Here is a 21,142-nt window from a genome sequence, read left to right on the forward strand (position 1 = left end):
AAAAATATGTACAGTAAATAACACTGAAAACACACCTGTCTTTACCTCCCTCTTTTTTATCATCTCCTTCTTTGCTCTTGCTCTTCTCATGTTCAGACAAACTGTCTGAAACGAGTTTTAAAGCACGTTCAGTGATAGAAACAATTTTCTGAACTGCTTGCAACTCCTCTTCTGTTGGATAAATGGTTGCATGTTTTGTCATTACATAACGGTCATCAGATGAGTCAGGACGACGTAAGGGCTAGAGAGAAAAGTTATACTTGAATTTAGCAAAGCCCTAAGCAACTTAGTGAGACCCTGTCTCTACATAAAATATAAAAAAGGACTAGGGATATGGCTCAGTGATTAAGCATCCTTGGGTTTAATCCCTGATACTAAAAAAGTCTTCTGAGCAAAAGTAACTATTATTTTTTGACTACACTTGATCATATCTTTCCAATAAAAACCAGTTAAGCAAAATATCCACTAAACAAATTTCAATTTTCCATTTCAGTAAAATGAAAATGCAAGACTACATGTGTAGTAGAAATCAAACCCAGGGACTTGACCTCTACTACTGAGGTACATGGCTACCCCTGAAAATATGCTTTAATAAATTTAAAGTATTGATGATTTTAAAATTTTGATTTCTGTAACTCAAAATTTTACAACAGCCAAGACTTTATGATGACAAATGAGAAAGAATAGGCAAAGGAGTTTGCTGTTTTTTTCTAACTGCTGAATGTTTGTTCTTGTTTTCAGTAGTCTGGACTTCTTGAGATGTTCCTCATAATCCTTTTAGCCAGTTTGTTCAGAATATAAACTCTCAAGACACAGATCTTTGTGAGAAACATCTAAATCAGATGAAAAAAAAATCCCATTAGATTAAGAGATTTAGTCTACAAACTAGCCCTCCAAACGATCTCCTAATGTTGAAACAAGTTTAAATTTTCATTTCTTATATAAAAAACATAGACACTCACTGCAGGACCCTGTGGTTGAGGAGGCATGCCTGGTCTAACACCCAGAAGACCTAATGGGCCTGGAGGGCCATGAGGATAGCCTCCATCGGGCATTCGGCGACGATCATCCCAATGATGCTGTTCTTCCTCCATTCGTCTCCAGTACATGTCCTCTTCGTACCGTCTGAAACACAAAGAATATTACAAGGTTATGAGAAGAAATACAACCCAAGGACTTGCATCAGTGATGACATAAAAATTCTACCCAAGTCAGCCTAACATTTTTCTTCTTCCCTACTTATCTGATTTCCCATATTTGCTTTCATTGAGAAGTACATCAATGTAAAAACAGTACCAGAGAGAACAAAAAACAGAAGAAAACTTCAGAGCTGAAGGTCAAAGTAGAAAGAACAGAAATAGTTCCTTCCAACCTCTCCCCATTGAAATTTTGCTTTCTATAACTTAAAATTTTACAACAGCCAAGACTTTATGATGACAAATGAGAAAGAATAGGCAAAAGACTGTAAACAAGGCAAAGATCGGAAACCCAAATATCTACTCCTAAGGGGGCTCAACCTGTAATATATATAAAACACCCAATGTGCACACAGACATTAATAGCATTTTCTTGGTCTTTATAAAACTAAAACTCTCTCCTACATTTTTTTTACCTTAAAGAAAGCCTCTTAAAATACCTTTAATTTCTCTATTTGTGATATAGGCACAACATATATACTTCTCTAATATGTGCAAAATCAATAGTGTATAGTAATAAATGGCAATTCAAGGTCAATGAGACAGTCTCATTGTTGGAGACCTATAAAGAGCAACAGAGATTACAGTACAGTACAAAGCAAATATCCTGTCTAGAGATAACAGCTGTGACTTAGTTCATAATAACTGTGGCCATAAGGAATAATGAATGCATTTGCCAAGGTCATCAGGGTTTTTATGAAAACTTCATGGTTCAGATGAAAATTTACTATGTATTCCAAATAAAACACCCATGAACTGAACCTGGAATGTGGACATTTAGTGTACAGGTGACATCTTTCTAATCTATTCTACAATCTTCTTCACCATCTCTTTCCCTCTGGGTTCTACCTTTATTTTCAACTTCAAACTAGCATAGTAAGAGCTCTCAAGAATTATGCTTCTTGACCACCACTCTAACAAACTACTCATTTCTTCATGTTGGGAATAAGCATTGCTTTTTAGGTAATCCAAGGACTGAGAGAACCAAATATCCTGTTATGTGATGTAGGCCTTGAGAAAAAAAAAAAAAAACACAAAAAAAACATAAAAACTGCTTGAAGGTTCTGAAAAATCATGTTCAGTCCAACTTGGAATAGTTTATTTTAGTGCTAAAGATGTTTAAGTAAAATAACAGCTGGGACATTTAACTGTTGTTTGCCAATTCACATTATAGTACGGAACACATTTACCGGCAATTAGGTACTTAATAAATTTTAGACATACAAGTAAAACAAAATAATTATAAAACCTACTAGAGAGAGGAAAGTCCTAGTATAGGGAAGAATACAATACAAAGGCAGAAGCTTCAAAAAGGAAATAGGACTCATTTTTATCTTACACATAAAAACTGGTTTACGCATAATGGTAAAACTCTGCGGTTGGGGAAACAGCCCAATGAGCATTACCGCAGAGGAGCCAATCAGTTGGCAGCTAGAAGTTTGCTGGGGCCGCGGTGAGCCAATCATAAGCTGGCAGCTGGAAGTTTGCTGGGGCCCCTTCAGTTGTGGCTCTCAACACTTGCCTAGCATGTGTGAGGCCCTGGATTTAATCCTCAGCACCACATAAAACTAAATAAATAAAATAAAGGAATTATGTCCATCTACAACGAAAAACCCTTATATTCAGAATACTGTTATCAGAACCAGTCATTCTATCTTGCCTGTTTTAAATTGTGGTACTTATTCATTTATAACATGAAATTCTTTATATGATACCACTTTCAACAAAATTCCTAATCCCAATAATTTAATTTTAATATAATTTTTCCTAGACTTACGATTTTACTAAACACTAAAAGTACATTAAAGAAATATGAATTGCTCTAAATGGAAGACATATACCCAGAAACTTTTTTTTATGAAGACAGAATCACTATCATGCTATTAAAAGTTAAGGATATTACCTCATTTCCATTCTCCAGCGTTCCTCTTCTTCCCGTCTCCGCCAATATTCCTCCTTCTGCATCTGCTTCCTCATTTTCTCTTCTTGAATCTTTCTTGCTCGAATACTAGGTTTTACTTCTACTTGCAAATCTGGGTTTACTTTTTTCTGTTACAAAAAAAAAAAAGCAGCCACCTTCAACAATTTACCTCCATCTTTAGCCATACAACTACACATATTGATCATAGAGGCTTTTACTTACAAAATTTCCTAAAGAGAAAAATCAGCATAACTAAATTGAATCAGAGAAAATAATTCAGAATACATTAACTAAAATGCAAAATTACTAGGCTGGGATTTGTGGCTCCGAGGTTGAGCGCTTGCCTTGTATATGTGAGGTACTGGGTTTCATCCTCAGCACCACATATACATAAATAATGGTATTGTCTCCATCTGCAACTAAAAAATTATAAAATATATACATAAAAGTATGTAATTTAGTGTTGACCAACAGAAAGTCCTTGTGGGACTGATTGATGAATATTTAATTTTAGTTGTTTATAAATAGATGAAACATTCTAAGTATCTGCCTTGGCAATATTTCTTTTCATGAAAATATTGCCATTTAACAGACTGTTTTGCCAGCCCTGCATTTTAAAGAGAAAATATGAAACTAGTTCATTAATCTAACCTAGTTAAAACTTTAAATATTAAGATTTATCTTAACATTTATCTAATCATTAGATTGGGTAGAGAGAGGTGATGGGATGGGAGGGGAGGGGGGGATAGGAAGGGCAGCAGAATAAAATAGACACTAGTATAGCTGTATGTATATAAGCGGCCGTATAACCAATGTGATTCTGCAACCTGTACACTTGGAAAAATGAGAATTCATACCCCATTTGAATCAAATGTATGATGTCAAGATCATTGTATTGTCATGAGCAACTAATAAAAAATAAATACATAAATTTTTTTTAGTTGTAAAAAAAAATAAGAAGGTAAATTAATTAAAAAAAAAAAAGATTTATCTTAATTCTTACAGTGTATCTAGTGAAGAATTCCTAGGGCAAGATGATGAAATTTTTCAAAAAAAAAAAATCAACTTAAAATTCATTTTATTTGGAGTTCTACCAAGATAAAGGAAGTAGATAAAGATTTGACACGTTTTTCAAATACTATATGGAACAACTATCTTTAAATGATTACTTGATCAAAGCAACATTTGTTCATTTTTCCACAATTACCAAAATTGATGAGAAAATAGTTATATTGGTTTTACTAACTACTAAATAAAAAACAAACATCTGATTTAGTACATACGTGAATCTTTCAAAAGCTCATGCGAGTTCACTGACTGGGTGAGTTGTGGTTAGATGTTTTGTTTTACATAAAGAATATATGAGTTGTAAGAAAAACAGAATAGTTAAAATTTACTTACTTTATATTGAAGTCTGTGTCTCCGTCCTTTCAAGTGCATCTCCTTAGCATTGGGATCATTAAAGCTGCATTCACATAATTTACAATGAAACCGTATTACTTTTCCTTCATCATTTCGTACCTTGGTGTAGAAAAAACAGGAAATAATTGTAAAATTTCATTCATAGATCCTTACAGATTCTTTGTGTCTGTATTTTTTAATGTGTGTAATTGTACATAATGGTGTAATTCATTTTGCAAATTTCATACACTCACACAATATTCATGGATTATTTAATACAGATGTGAACATCTGGAATTTGAAGTGGGAGAAAAACATAAACGGCATGGATATACTATTTTAAAAGGATAGAAACTGAGAATGAAAGTATTTTTAACTTTCAAAATATTACATACATTTGCTTTTGTAATTCTCTTTCATTTGACTATTTTAATCTATAAACACTTAAATTGAAATTTATCTAGATGCCTTAAATTTTCTCATCAGTAGTACAGAATACCTAAAGCTGGCCAAAATTGTTCTTGGAGAAATGAAGATATTTAAAAGCATTACTGTATCATACAACTTCCTCAAAGCTCAAGATTTTATATATGTAACTTTAAGGAAAGTCCAGATTAATTTTTTTCTAACTGTACAATCAGAAAGATAAGTAGACAAGAATGTTATTACAAATTTAACAATGGATATGCAGTTGAAATTACAAGCATTTAGACTGGCTCTGAATGCAAATTTCTGAAATTTTTGAGTATTTAATTAATCCAAATCAATCAGAAATTAGGATGCTTGAATTAAAAACATTTTTTTTAAAAAAGAATACCAAATCTTACATTTTTTAAGTGATACTGCATACTGAACCCAGGGGTGCTTTACCATTGTATTAAATCACCAGACCTTTTTTTAGTTTTGAGACAGGGCCTAAGTGGCTGAGGCTGGCCTTGAACTTGCCATCTTCCTGCCTCAGCCTCTAGTCACTGATATTACAAGCATGTGCCACTGTGCCCAGCTCAAATTTTACTCTTACAAGAGATAAAGCTAAGTTAGAATTGTTTTAAACTACTTATAAATTACAGAATGCATCTTGTAAGTAAAGAACTCAAAATAATATGCAGTCTTCCAGGCATGTACTAGGTTCTTAGTTTCATCTAATATTCATAATTTTATTGAGGAATATTCCTATTTTATAGATGTGGACACTGAAGCTCAGAAAAATGATACAATGCTCTGCAATAAAACGAAAGTAAATAGCAGTGTCACAACACTGTATAGTTTCTTTCCTGTTAACAGCAAACGCTAATCCTAAACCTAATTTATTCAAGTCTAATGTCCCCTTGCTCCCACATTTACTAATTTTTTTAACCTTTAAATAGGAATAGTGTTCTAATCAACTTGAGAAACCAAATAAATGTCATGTGTTAAATTAGCAACCTTAATTTTAAACATAAATCAAAATAATTGTTCAAAAGGAGATCTACTTGCTCTCTCCATCATTATTTTTGCTTTACAGAATTAAAAAAAAATATGCATTTTTTTTATTTTTTAATATTTTTTTGTACCAGGGATTGAACTCAAGGGCACTGAACTACTGAGCCACATCCCCAACTCTTTTTATTTTTTATTTTGAGATAGGGTCTCACTAAATTGCTGAGGCTGGCTTTGAACTCACAATCCTCCTGCCTCAGGATACAGAGCCACTGGGATTACAGGCATGCACCACTGCACCCAGCAGAATTTTTTAAATTTTAATGTTTTATGATAGCTAAATAGAATATTACAAGAATATCTGCAAATAAAAGTTACCTTACACTTCAGTGACACTGTTAACAAGAATAAAAAGTTAAATAGGCAAGCTTAAGGGACTTTTTTATAATACTCATTCCTTCATAAGTGACCTAAATCTAAAATATACCTAAGTATACTTTTATTTTACATGTAGAGCATGCTTGCAACAAAGTCACATAATTTTCCCTTTACCCCATTTCAGAGCTATAGTATTCTCAAAGCAATACCTCTTCCACATAATCATGGCCCACTGGTTGCACATCACTCTGCAATGCAGCAAGAGATGCTGGTGTGACTGGTTCTGACACTGTGTCTGTCTTTACTTCAGGAATCTGCACAGCAGAAGTGACAGGAGTACTTTTAACACATTCAGTTCCTTTTAAGTCTTCTGTTTTATTTCCTGTTGACTGTAGCTTGTTACCACCTAGAACAACAAAGAATTACAGTAATTTTATTTCTATACAAAAGGACAAACCCTGATACAATGAAAACTTCATAGAAAGTTATTTTCTACCAATAGTCAAACTTCTGTGTGAATACTAAAGATTGGAATTTTAAAGAACGACATAAGTGGCTTCTAAAATCCTATTAATAAAACATATTTCTGAACTTCCCCCTTCTTTAGCTCTAAAATCCAAAATCTAATCAAAAAGTTTGTTATTCTAAACTGATAGTATGAATAATCTCAAAAACTGAAATAAAACCCCATAAATCATGGTTTTATTTTAATTATCTACTAAACTAAAGAAATTGAAAAAAATTTTTTAGTTGTTGATGGATATTTATTTATATTTGGTGGTGAGACTTGAACCCAGTGCCTCATACGTGCTAGGCAACCCAGTGCAATAGGCAAATGCTCTACTGCTGAGCTACCACCCCAGCCCACTATCAACTAAACTTAACATTTTAAATAACTATCCAAGAGAACGCCTGAGTACCTGATTGCAAATTTTCTATAAAGACTTTCTTTCAAAAATATTTTAAACAATATACAAAATGAGGGCAATGTCCTAAGTTTTGATAATACCATAAGAGAATGTAGCCAGTTGTGGTGATACACGCCTATTGATCCCAGATACTTGGATCCCAAGTTTAAGGCCAACCTCAGCAACTTAGCAAGACCCTAAGTAGAAATTAAAAAAAAAAAACAAAACAAAAATGGGTGTGGGGGGCAGGTCAGAGGGTTGGTGATCAAGTTCAGTGTTAAGCACCTGTGTTCTGGGGGCAGAAGACATTGTAGATGCTTTTTAGGTGCCCAAAATTAAAAAGAAAAAGCAAAAAAGCAAATAATTATACCATGTGAGAGTGCTATAATAAGTAGGAACCAAATATTGTAGGAAAGCTAAAGAAAGAAGTCATTACTCTTTAACAGGATCCAGTTAAGAAAGGCTACACAAAGGGTGTGAAACTTGAACTGGGCTTGGAAAGAGGAGGATTATAATACTGGTCAGGAAGAAAGGAAAAAATAATGTTTAAACAGAACAGCATGTTCTTAAAAAACACAGCAATAAGGGAATTAAAGTGGAAAATTCAAGGAAAAGTCAATTCAGTATAAATTACTATCTAGGAAGAAGTGACAAGATATGAAACTAGGAAGGTAGTAAGAGGCAGATTATGAAGAATCTTATATGACAGAATTAAGGAATACAAATATGCTTGGGGAAAGCCAAAGTGAATTTTTAAGTGGAAGACTAATACAATTTGGCATGTATTTTATGATGACTGATCAGACTATCAAACAACATATTGAAGATACTGGATAGAGTAAGAAACAAAAGTTCTAAGAAAGAGACCTCAGACCTAAAAATTAAGGCAAGGGTAATTAAAAAGACAGGAAAAAGCAGGAGGAAGAAATGAATAAAAAGTATTAGTAAATTTTTTTATTTGAAAAATCAGTAATTTTGTGAGATTATATTGTGGTATTCTTGTGACAGATTTATGGGTTAGAACAGAACACATTGCAAATCATCTGTGAAACCATACAGAGAATGAACAGAGAATAAGTATGTAAAACACAGCTCTAAAACTCTGGGGTTTTTAATTTGCCAAAAAATATTTCAAGTCACCGAACATTATCAGAATGGATGAGACCACCCAGGAATAATGGAGCATAGTGAGATAACAGCTAGAATCAGCATCTTAGGAACTATTTAATGAGCATCCAGGAAGTGGACCAATAATGATACTTGAGGAAAAGGATGTGTGGACCTATAAAAAGAGATAAAGACGTATCTTAAGTTTTATAGTACAGCAGTCAATGGTACTGAATGTCGGTGGGGAGGGGTTGTCAATAGGATGAAACCAAAATCTGGTCACTGCGCTCAGCAATTAAGTCTTTGGTGAATCCTGAAATCAGTTTCAGGGAACACTACAGTAGACTGAATTGAAAAGGAACTACAGAAGTAGATAAAGTAAGGATTCAGGAGGGATATAGCTCAGTGGTGGTGTTTGTCTGGCATACACAAAGCCCTGGGTTTGATTCCTAACACTGTGCCAAAAACCCCAAACCAAAAAAGGTCTCTGTGTACATCCACAACTACGTAAGATATGGTCATATTTCTATGGCTGAAGGGAAGAAAACAGTATAGGATAGATACAGAGAAAAGGGTAGATATCTGAAGAAGATAAAGGATGAGTTGAATAGCATAAGCAGAAGGGTTAATCCTTCAATAGAAAAGAAATACTATTTTGACAGAGTTAAGAGGAACACAGAGAAACTTCAGTACTTGCCAACAAAGTTTATTTTGGGTGTAGATGTTTTCTTGGCAGCCATATTGGTAGGCACTGCTGATACTTTAGTATTGGATGTACTATTAAGAGATGAATTTCCTGTAGTCACAAGACCTTTCACTGAAGAAGTTGCAATTGATGAAGTATTCACAGTGCAATTGCTTGCTGCAATGCTTGAAGGAGAGGCAGTTGGTTTTGAAGCAGAGACAGCCGTTGAAGAAGTAGCTTGGCTAACAACGTTTGGTTCTGTTGAAGGAATAGGTTTACCAAGTTTTGTGTGTAATTTAACCACCTACAAAACAAAAGTGCATTTATTTGTCAGGAAACACAAAATGCAAACTTTTAAGCTTATCTAAATGACATTATTAAAAAAAAGAACATATTTTTCTTTGCTATATTTTTTCCATTTTATTGGTGCTTTATAGTTGTACATATTGATGGAATTTGTTGTTACACATTCACAAATGCATATAACGTAATATGATAATCTGGCCCAGCACTTTACGTCCCCACTGGTTCTTTTCATCTACTGATCTCCCTCTGATTTTTAGGAGATCCAACCCCACCTTTGTTTTCCTTTTTCCTCTCTAGCTTCCACATATAGAAAGAAAACATCTGACTCTGAACCCTCCAAGTTTGACTTGTTTCACTTAACAAATGGATGGTCTCTAGTTCCATTCTTTTTCCTGTAAATCTCATAATTTCATTTTTCTTTATGGCTATATAAAACTCCATTGTGTATATGCACATTTTCTTTATTTATTCATCCACTGATGGATACCTAGGCTGGTTCCATAATTTGGCTATTGTGAACTGTGCTGCTATAAACATAGGTATGCAAGTATCACTGTAATAGGTATCACTGTAATATTTTAATTCTTCAGGATAAATAACAAGTAGTAGTACAGCTGGGTCATGTGGTGGCTCCATGCATAGTTTTTGAAGAGCCATATTTTTTAAGTGAAATGCTTTTATGTACAAAACTCATTATTTTCAAGGTACTTTGTGAAGCAGGTACGTATACATATTCCATCTATTACCAGATGAGGAAATAGTCAGGGAAAGATGAAACAACTTGGTCACATGCAAGCCAATCTATAATTAAAAAAGACTAAGTAGAAAGTGATAATATCATTTCAAACATGAAATAAATGGTTTAATTCAATTTAAAGAAAGGAATCTAGTCTTTCCCTTTAAAGAATTATATATGTTAGCACATAAGCAAGGCTTAGAACACAATGTTTTCAAAATTTGAAGTCATCTTTACTAAAATCCCCATTGAAAAGGTAAAAGAAAACAAAGACATAAGGCTGTGTGCCAAAAAAATCCACCTACTTTCTGATGCTTAGCACCACGAATGTGGGCAGCATATGCATCTGCTCCTGTACAAGACACATCGCAGAGCTCACAACGTAGCTGATTCTGAGTCCCACGAGTAGAGTTGTTGCTGCTGCTGGTATTTTGTGAGGCTTTCAATGCAGCTTCTTTTTTTTTATGTTTCTGTCCTTCTAAGTGTTCTTTATAAGTCTGTTTTAAACAAAAAGGGCAAATTTTGCTTCACTGATATTCTTTCTACAGAATTTCATATTACTTAATTCTCAAATTTCTAATACTCACTTAAAAAAATGTAAATTTGAAAAGCAGCTGAATAAGAATGTGAGCACGAGCATGAAGAATTCTCTCTATATGTGATACATCCGTGAGTCTCTGCAGGCTCTTTATTGAGATTACTTTTTTGTGCGTGGTGGTGCAGGGGCTGAATTAGAAACTTGTGTGTGCTAAGCAGGCCCTTCATCAATGAGGTATACCTCCCTCCAAGAATACATTTATCCGACACTTTGAGCTGCAGAACACTTTCATACATAGTCATAACATAAGCAACTTCTTCCAGTTTCAAGAATTCATATCTTTTATTGCTTATGTATAATATTGAACAGAGAATGCTCAGGGAGAATGGTCATTCAACAAACAAATTAATTACAGAATTAAGATGAGGGAAGAAAAATGTACCTTATACCAATACCAAAAGCTACTGCATAGGGCTGGGGTTGTGGCTCAGTGGGAGCGCGTTTGCCTGGCATGTGAGGCACTGGGTTTGATCCTCAGCACCACATAAAAATAAAATAAAGGCATTGTGCTCACCTACAACTAAAAAAAGCTTATTAAAATTAAAAAAAAAAAAAAGCTATTGCATGGTAATAAGAGTCTTGACAAATAGGCATGTTTATTTATAAAACTGACTTTTCTAACTCAGAATGTATTCTGAAACATTACCTGTATTATAATCCATGTCACCTGCACAAAAGCTTATTTAAAATAGGTACCTAAGAGTTAAAACTGTATATATTTGTAAGGAAAACCATTATTATGGTAAAATTACCAATATACCATGCAGATATTTTGCACATGATTAAGGAAGGCAGGTAATTAAAATAAGAGAACAATAAGAATTACTAGGCAATTTTGTTTTCCGTGTGGCCAAATGGTTCTTATTTCATGTTTTATTATTAAAATTATGTTTAAGACTCACAAATGTTAAGCATCAAATTTTATGTTCATCATGGGATTTCAGAGCTGGGTGAGATTTTAAGAACCAGTTGTTTGATTCTCCTGTCATTACCTCAGTGGCCTCAAGTAGTTCCATGTACTAGTTTATTAATTACTTAAGACAAATCCTTGTTATGGAAAGAAAAGCTCAAAGAAGTCTGTCTCTAACATAGTTAGTGGTAGAACCAAGATTAAACCTTGGCCCTGAATTCACCTTAACTCTCCCTTTCTTGGCCCACACATAGAGTCTAATTCAAATCTCAGTGATATTTTTCTTTAAGATTCATTAACACTTTAAGGCTCAGTCTCTGACTTGCAGAAATACCCTTGGCCCATTCTTGTGTAGCCATCTAACTCTCCCCTCTTCCCCTTTAATCAACGGTCTAAACTATCACCATAGTACCATGTTTCATGTTTTTCATATGGGCACCCACATAATCAATAAATCTCCTATTTCTGTGCTTGCTACTCGTATCATAAAAATCACTTGCCCCCACCACCAACCATGTGGCCACAATGCCACCATTTCCTATCATACCCAAAAACAGGGGAGGAAAAAATAAAACAAAAAACCCACATGGTTTTATAAATCTAGCCACATATATTAAAATTGGTTTCAGTAACTCAGTACTAGTAATTGAAAACACTCCTCAAATTTGTAATTAAACACAGAAGTAATCTAGTAAATAAAAAAGAAATGTACATTGGATGGGCAGAGGGATAGCTGGCTATAATATAAAGAAACTACCAGAAAGGCAAAATGATTTTTTCTTTTAAATTAATGTTTTTTTTTTTTTTTTTTTTAAATCTACCAAGCTACAAGACTGGGAGAGGCGTTGAATTTAAAACCGGAGCCAAACAAAACCAGAAAATAAAGGTCTTACATACTTCATTAATTGTTCTTTTTGAAAAAGACATGTGCTTATATGCTTATATCTTCCTTATTCCCAACATTCCTACAGTCAGTCCTTATACGAAAATTTATAGAAATAAATTATATTCTACAAAGCATGTATACTTCAGTCTCAGAAAAGTTATAAATTTGAATATAAAACTTTAAAATTGAATTTAGCTTTTAATTAATAAGCAAAGCAGCCATCCTGAAAAAAGTTCAATTTCCCTATTTTTCATTTATACTCATAATCATTTTTATAGCTTCCCCCCCTCCGCCAAACAATATTTTCAAATTGCAATACAAAGAGCTTCTAAAAAATGATTGTCAGACATGGTTATACATGCCTGTAACCCCAGCAACTGGGGACATTGAAGCAGGAGGATCAAAAGTTCAAAGCCAGCCTTAGAAACTTAGTGAGGCCCTAAGAAACTTAGCAAGACCCTGTTTCAAAATAAAGAAGACTGAGGATGAGGATCAGTGGTTAAGTGCTCCTGGGTTCAATCCCCAAGACCACCCCCCAACCCCTACTCCCAACCCCCAATCAAAAAAAGACTATTTGAGAAATACAGTCTTCCTTTACTGCCAGTGAGAGACTGGTTACCAAATTCCAAGGCTGTGCATCCTTAGGTAGAATGGCACAGTCCTATTTATTTCCTCCTGTATACATCAAATCATCGCTAGACTATATTTATAATACCTAATATAACGTAAATAGCTGTTGTACTGTATTGTTTAGGGAAAAATAAAAAGGGAAAAATTTCTGTACATCTTTAGTATAGATGTGTTTTGCCACACATATTTCTGATACATGGTTAGCTGAGACCATGGATGTGCTAACCTGCAGATGTGAAGGTCCAAATATATGTATGTATTAGCTAAAAGCTAACAGGAAAAAAAAAAATGTAAATCTTTTTTTGTGTAGGCACAAGAGTCAGAAAATCAGCATACTTAACTACCAAAAATAACTACTGAGATTCATGATAAAACATACAACACAAGTACCTGCGGTCCAGCACAGCTGATCTTACAAACATCACAATAGTGAATCTGGGGTGGTTTGGGAGGCTGTTTTGGTTTCAGTTGTTTATTTTGGAATGGTGCTTTTTTAGTAAAGGTGGTCCCTGTCCAGGCAGCTGTTGCAGCTGCAGCAGCTGCTGCTGCTGCTGCTTGCTTCTGTTGCTGCTGCTGCTGTTGGTAGTAGGAAGATGCAGCTGAATACACTGCTGCTTCATAACCTGAATAAGACGTACCTTACAAATAAAATCAAACAAAAATTATGTTACATAATTATAAAACAAGTTAAATATTATTTATAAATTTAAAGTCAATAAATCCCGCCAATACAGGTAGATTTACATGTGAATATTTACAATAATGTATACCCAGAAACTTTTTATCTTCCATCTACATGTCACTCAAGCAGTGACTCAACACATGCCAGGTGTTACAGAGATATAAAGTATAAGATTTGGTCTGTCTTGAAGAAGCTTATAATTCAAATAATTCAAATGGAGGGATGTAATAGTGTTTGACAAACTTATGCAGTCATAGAACCTATTAATATTTCCCAAACAAAAATCCTCTGAACAAAATTTGGGAAGCATTGGATCTGAGGTAGAATCTTAAGTAGGATACTAGACAGGAAAAATCAACTCCCACCAAAAAAAAATCATGAAAATAAGAATTGATTTGCTTAGAGGGTAAGAGGATAAAAGAGATTTTAAAAAGAGAAAAACACACAAAGATGATATGAAGATCATAAACTCCAAGACTGACTGATGGGTTGCGCAAGTGATAAAACCAAAGAACTGATAGGAGCTATTATGCACATTATGCAAGTTACTGACATACTACATAAACATTTATGTTAAACGGTTTACAGATTTTGGAATTTATAAAGCTGTAAAATTTGACAAAATTGCTGGATTTATATATAAGACTATCTGAACACTGGAAAACGTAACTGTCATAAACCCAAATCTCCAGAAATTTGATATACTCCCTCTTCAATGTATTTCAGTTAGGCCTTTATTCCCTTAAGTGAGACTAGTCAGGCAAAGAGTGAGTGAGGCTCAGGAGAGAGATTCCTAGTGGTCAAGATGGCAAAGAACACTACTCAAGAGAACTCAACTCTTTGGTCCCTTGAATGTAGGCTCCTCTACTAAAAGGTCTTAAAACCCACTGATTCCAATATATATATACACACTGGGAAGAATGCATAGCTAGAAGAATAAGAGAAAAAATGTATAGGAAATCAGAATCATAAGTAACTGGAAATGGACATATCCAGAAAAGAAAGAAGTCAAGCAATTTTTGAGAAAAGCATTCTCAAATGTCTGTTAGTTTGTTAAAGTATACAAATGCTTATGAAGTTTTAAGATAGAGTGTTGAAATAGACAAGTGATACCTAACATCAAGTAAGAAAAAGTAAGCAGACATATCAGTGAAAAGCACAAAATCAGATAAAACAGAAAATAATTAATATGACTAGTTAAGAGAAAAATTCTATAGTTTCAACTATTTTTTTTTTTTTTTTTTGTGGTAGAGGGATGGTGAAACTGGGGATTGAACCCAGGGCCTCACCCACATCAGGTAATCAATAAACTCTTTTTGTTGTTGTTGTTGTTAATTGACTTTTATTTTATTTATATGTGGTGCTGTGAATTGAACCCACTGCCTCACACATGCCAGGCAAGTGTGTTACCACTGAGCCACAGCCCAGATTCGTTATAGGCCATCCTATCACTGTCTTCTGTTACTTAAGAATGTGATTAAAGATCATAATTAGGGCTGGGGTTGAGGCTCAGTGGCAGAGCACTTGCCCAGTGAGGCACTGGGTTCAATTCTCAGCACCACATATAAATAAATGAATAAAATAAAGGTTCATGAACATCTAGAAAATATTTTTAAAAGGATCATAATTAAACTTACAGCTAAAGGCTTTCAAATTTATAAGCAAAAACAGTTTAAATTTCTCTATAAAGAAACACAATAAATTTGTTAAATTAAAAACAACAAAGCTAGATGGACAGAGTAGCAAGCACCTGTAGTCCCAGCTATTTATGAGTCTGAGGCACTAGGATCAATCAAGCCCCGGAATTCTAGGCTAGACTAGGCAACACGGTGAGATCCTGTCTAAAAAAAATCACAAATTAAGAGCCAGGAGTTATGGTGCATGCCTATAATGCCAGCAACTTGGGAGGTTGAGGCATGAGGATCACAAGTTCAAAGCCAGCCTCAGCAAAAGCAAGGCGCTAAGCAACTCAGTGAGACCTTTTCTCTAAATAAAATATGAAATAGGGCTGGGGATGTGGCTTGGTGGTTGAATGCCCGAGTTCAATCCCCGGTACCAAAAAAATAAATTAAAAATTAAATCATAAATTAAGAACAAAACTATTTCTAGACTATCACTTATTAGGATCATGATTAGGATCATGAAATGCCCCCTTTTCTTCGGGGGGGGGGGGGGGAATCCTGGGGGTCAAACCCAAGGCCTTGCATGTTCTAGGCACACACTCTATCACTGTTGTATACCCCTAGCCTCTATGAAGTCTTCATAATAGACATCTTCCAAATGATTTCAGTCCTGTATAGAAAATGTAAAAATGCCATTTAAATATAACTTCATGAATTGTTATGAAGAAAACAAAGAGAAAAACGGCAACAGAGGCCAACAGTACTGAATGACCAGGTCTTCTAATTCTTTTAATTTGAGAGTTCACAATATGAGGAGCAATGTGTCAGACACAGCGCAGATAAGTACCACTGCCTGTACTTAACAGATGAGAAAACTTAGACTGAGAGAGTATGAGAGTTCCTTTAACAGTGACTTATTTAACCATAAAATGACCAGGTTAAGCCTAACATTGAGTCATCTCCACTTGCACACAGGTAGTTCAAAACTAATAAAAGGCAAGTCTAATTTATAGTTTATTACTCAGTTTACAAAAACAGAATAAACACTGAAAGGTGGTAAAATTTTCCGGAATTCTGCTAAAGAACAACTTTAATTCTCCTGTTAACTACTAGCAAACAAATGTATATTTCTAATAAAAGTACTGTGGGAAAACATAAGTCTGTCAATAAGTTGAGTAAAAGCTTGACTTTTTTTTATTTTTCTGGTACTGAACACTGAACTGGGGCACTTTACCACTGAATTACATCACCAGCCCTTTTTATTTCTTGCCTCATACTCCCAAGGAAGGATTACAGATAAGCTCTACTGCACGCAGCTAAAAGCTCCATTTTAAAAACTAAAATAGTTTCACTTTAAGCGACATTATTAGAACTGAAATATTCCTAAGTGTACATATCAGAAACAAAAACATAAGTTCAATCAACCCTTCATGTTTCAAGTAATATATGCTAACTTGGTAGCAATATTCTACAACTCCTTATTTATTTTTTTTTTTTGACAGACCTTTATGTGGTGCTGAGAATCAAACCCAGTGGCTCACACATGCCAGGCAATTGTGCTACAGCTGAGCCATAGCCCCATTCCCTAGAACTCCTTTTTATTTATTTATTTATTTTTTTAGTTGTTAATGGACCTTTATTTTACTTAGTTATATGTAGTGCTGAGAATAGAACCCAGTGTCTTACACATGCTAGGCAAGCACTCTACCACTGAACTATACCCCCAACCCCCCTAGAACTCCTTATTTTGAGATAAAAATAACCTAAGTTTTAATTGTCAAAGCCCACAAGTAAAAGAATTCAGAAGCCCTAAGACTGCTCTCTGGTAGGTAATTTCATAGTGTATATCACATATTCTAAAAAATGGTTCCATGTAGAAATTTATCTTAAGATAAGGACTAATCTATCTAGTTATGTCAGTAAACATTTAATACATTAATATCAGACTTGTTGAGAAAGAAATCAAGAATGCAAGCCTACCTGCAATAAGCACAAAACCCAAAAATCCAGAAATAAATTTAACCAAGAAAGTAAATGATCTCTACAACAAAAATTACAAAGTATTGATGAAAGAAACCGAAGAGGGAACACATGCAAACAAATAAGGACTCCATGTTCATGAACTGGAAGAACTAATATTGTTAAAATGTCCATACTACCCAAAGTGATCTATAAATTCAACATGATTCCCATCAAACACTATTAACATTCTTCATGGAAATTCACAACATTCCTAAAATGTACATGGAACCACAAAAGGTCCTTACTAGCTAAAGCTCTCCTGAGCAAACAAACAAAAACAACACAATACAAAAGACCAAAAACAAACTGTTAACAAAAAACAAAACAATAAAAACAACAACAACAAAAACCCAACCCAAACAGGAGAAAGTATGTGCAAATTATTCATTCAGTAAGGGATTAATTTTAAAAACATAAGAAACAATTCAACAGGAAAAACAAAACCCACAAATAAACTGATTTTAAAAATGGAGTTGGGAGTGTAACAGTGGTAGTATATATGCTTGCTGGCCAGTCACAGTTCAGTTGCCAGCACCTGAGGCTGGAGGGATGACTTTAACAGATATTTCCCAAAAGAAGATACCCAAATAGCCAACAAGTACGACAAAATGCTCAATATTATTAATTATTAGGGAAACCCCAGTCAAAACTAGAATGAGATAGTATCTCATCCAGTTAGAATAGCTACTAACAAATGTTGGCTGGGATGTGAACAGAGAAGAACTAGTACAGCCATTATGGAAAATGGGAGATTCTTCAAAACACTAGAAATAAAACTATCATATCATCTAGCAATATTTCACTATATATTCAAAGGGATGAACATTTCTATGATGAAGAGGCATTGTACTTGCTTTTTATTGCAATGCTATTCATAACAATAAAGATAAGGAATTAACATGGGTGTCCATCAACAGAAAAAACAGACAAAAATGTGGTATATATAAGCAAAACATTATTAAGCCATAAAAAAAGATGAAAATTTGTCATTTGCAGCAACATGGATAGAACAGGAGGACATTATGTTTAGTGAAGTAAGTCAGGCACAGAAGGACACATGCTGTATGTTCTCATTCATATGTGGAAGCTAAAATTTGATCTCAAAGAAACACAAAATAGAATAGTGGTTACCAAACCCAGGGAAGGGTATGGTGAAGGGTGGATAGTGAGAGGACAGTTAATGGGTATGGCAGGGTACAATCCAACAGGAGAAATACTTTCTAGTATTTTATACTGCACAGTGGGAAAAACTACGGTTGACAACCATTAACTGAACATTTCAAAATAGCTAGTAGGGATTTATAATGTTCCCAATATAGAGAAGTGATGTTTGAGGTTGTTATGGATCTATCCATTACCCTAATCTGATCATTATGCAATATAAATAAATGCATATTAAAAGTCACACTGTGCCTAATAGTCTTTTATATTTTAATATAATTATTATGTCAATTAAAATTAAATGCCCCCAAATACATATTTCAAAATATAGTACATCCATACAATAAAATACCATGCAGCCTAATACCTAATACCACAGGCATTTATAAGAAACCATTTCAGGAAATGGGAAGCTCAAAATGTATCTGTAATAACTTACACTGCCAAAAAAAAAGAAGAGCTCAAAGACTAATGTAGCCATGTCAAAAAGACTCAGGAGCTGATTTGAGTCAAATACTGTTAGCCAAATTTGGGACATTTGAGTCTTGAAGATAGCAACAAGAGTAATGGATCATAATACATTGAATAACAAAGAAAAAGTCCACAGAAATCAAAAAAAGTAGAAGGAGGGGGCTCTTTTATAGAGAAGAATGCCCAATAACATTAAGGAAATACTTTCCAAAGATGTAAGGGCAAAATACCACATTGTCTGCAACTTAAAAATATATTACTAAACCATATGAAAATAGATTTTAAGGAAAAGGAAAGATAAAGTAGATGTGAAAAACCATTAATAATTGCTGAATCTAGGTTAATAGTATGCAGGTATTCCTTATACTATTTTTCCAACTTTTCTACAAAATTCAAAATTTCCAAAATAAAAAGTTGGATAAAAGCATCAATCAAAGAAATGCTACATCTCTATACTTAGTAATGTAAAAGGACATTCACTGTGAGAATAAAGGAGTTCACAAAATAGCATGTTTAAGACAAATTCATTTTTATGAAGAATTATATTGATATATGCATACTGCCAAATACATAAGGAATATTGTAGACACACATGCACTAAAATGTGAATGACAATTGATGTCTAGATATAAAATGCATAGTGGTTTAACTTTTCTTAAAAAAAAAAAAAAAAGTCAACAGTTTCTAATTTTAATAATTATCTATAAACTGGGTAAGGTAAAAAAATCAAGCTACCTGAAAGAGTTGTTGTAGTTACATAAAACAATGTCTTTATTCTTAGGAAATACTTTCTGAAGAATCCAGGGTAATGTACTAGGTTGGAACTTATCTAAGAGGAATATAATGAGTAGAAAGGGATGCTTTTGTACTTCCTATTTTCTTGAAGCTAATGTGGACATTAAAAAAAAAAAGTGCCCAATCATTTCATTGCAGTAATTTTGGTTATAATTATAACTAACTACCCAGATACACAAAAATCTGTACCTGGGAAGTCTTGTATAATAATATACAAATAATATAATAAATAGTTTCTTGTGATCTTAACAAAGGACTTCCTTCTTAAATAGGGAATATCCTGGACTATGTTTCTTAATAGATTATATTAGTACTAATTAGCCCATGTCACCTTAAAGCTTCCATTGAACGAGATAGAGTATTAAGGAATAAATAAAATGCAAAACAATAAGAAACAATGCAGTAATATAAAACCAAGAGTTTACAAACAATGTGGGATTTCAATTACTGCAACACCATGAAATACCTCAACTAGAAATTAGCAAGAGTCATGGACATAGCAAGGTTTTAATGATCATATTTCTTTAGGGAAAATTTATGATTATTGAAGAAAAATAGAGCTATTCTGTATTTTAAATATAGATGTGTTACATAACCATCTTATAGTTTATCCCTTTAGTGCTATCCTTGAGTTTTCAAACTCATTTGAAAAAGTCAGAAAGGAAGTGATCCTATAAGACTGGGTATTTGTTCTTTTAATTGCAATACTAAGTCAAAGACTCATTACTGACTTTCAAATTCCCAAAGAGTACTTTATATTCTGCTAAAATAGTTCACTTAAAACAAAAAAAGAAACCCCATTCCCCCACCCCCCACACATGCACACACCCCACCAACCCCAAACTACTTAGAGTATGGTCTTTTGTCATAATATGCACATACATTTATATTAGTGCCTATCAATTCAGTTCTTGCTATCAGGAATAAGATAATTCCACAGAATATCAAGAGTTTCCCTTTGTAATTTGTTTAGTCATTTAAACACAGTTTATCAGTCTTACCAGAATAAGTAACTGCTGTGGTACTGTAAGTAGCACTCTGAGTATAGGATGGCACCACAGTAGCTGCAGCTGCTACTGGCTGTACGGTGGAGGACACAGGATAAATGGAGAAAGTAGTGGTAGCTGGACTTGGTGTAGCTGGCTTTATGGCTGTCACTTGTCGAGTTTGCTGGGCTTGAGTATACTGAGTTGCACCTTGGCTATACCCTGCTTTGGGAGCTAAAGTAAGAAACACATTAGAAAATGAGAAGAGTGAGTCAGCTTAGCTTCTATAACAATATTCTTAAACACCAACAAAAACAGGTTC

At 34.0% G+C, this 21,142-nt stretch overlaps 1 protein-coding gene across 4 annotated transcripts in view; it reads right to left on the bottom strand.

Moving 5' to 3' along the window:
• Positions 1-21,142, bottom strand: part of Zfr (zinc finger RNA binding protein) — a 75,355-nt gene that overhangs the window by 30,085 nt on the left and 24,128 nt on the right. For all 4 annotated transcript variants that reach the window (XM_076857346.1, XM_076857345.1, XM_076857347.1 and 1 more), the window contains 9 exons: positions 20,836-21,054; positions 13,472-13,719; positions 10,363-10,554; positions 9,028-9,319; positions 6,525-6,721; positions 4,519-4,638; positions 3,100-3,245; positions 963-1,125; positions 36-241 (listed from right to left, as the gene is read on the bottom strand). In XM_076857346.1, coding sequence (XP_076713461.1) covers positions 36-241; positions 963-1,125; positions 3,100-3,245; positions 4,519-4,638; positions 6,525-6,721; positions 9,028-9,319; positions 10,363-10,554; positions 13,472-13,719; positions 20,836-21,054 — 1,783 coding nt within the window. The remainder of the gene's footprint in view (positions 1-35; positions 242-962; positions 1,126-3,099; positions 3,246-4,518; positions 4,639-6,524; positions 6,722-9,027; positions 9,320-10,362; positions 10,555-13,471; positions 13,720-20,835; positions 21,055-21,142) is intronic.

This window comes from Callospermophilus lateralis, chromosome 5 (genome assembly GCF_048772815.1).
Source record: "Callospermophilus lateralis isolate mCalLat2 chromosome 5, mCalLat2.hap1, whole genome shotgun sequence".
Lineage (NCBI taxonomy): Eukaryota > Metazoa > Chordata > Mammalia > Rodentia > Sciuridae > Callospermophilus > Callospermophilus lateralis.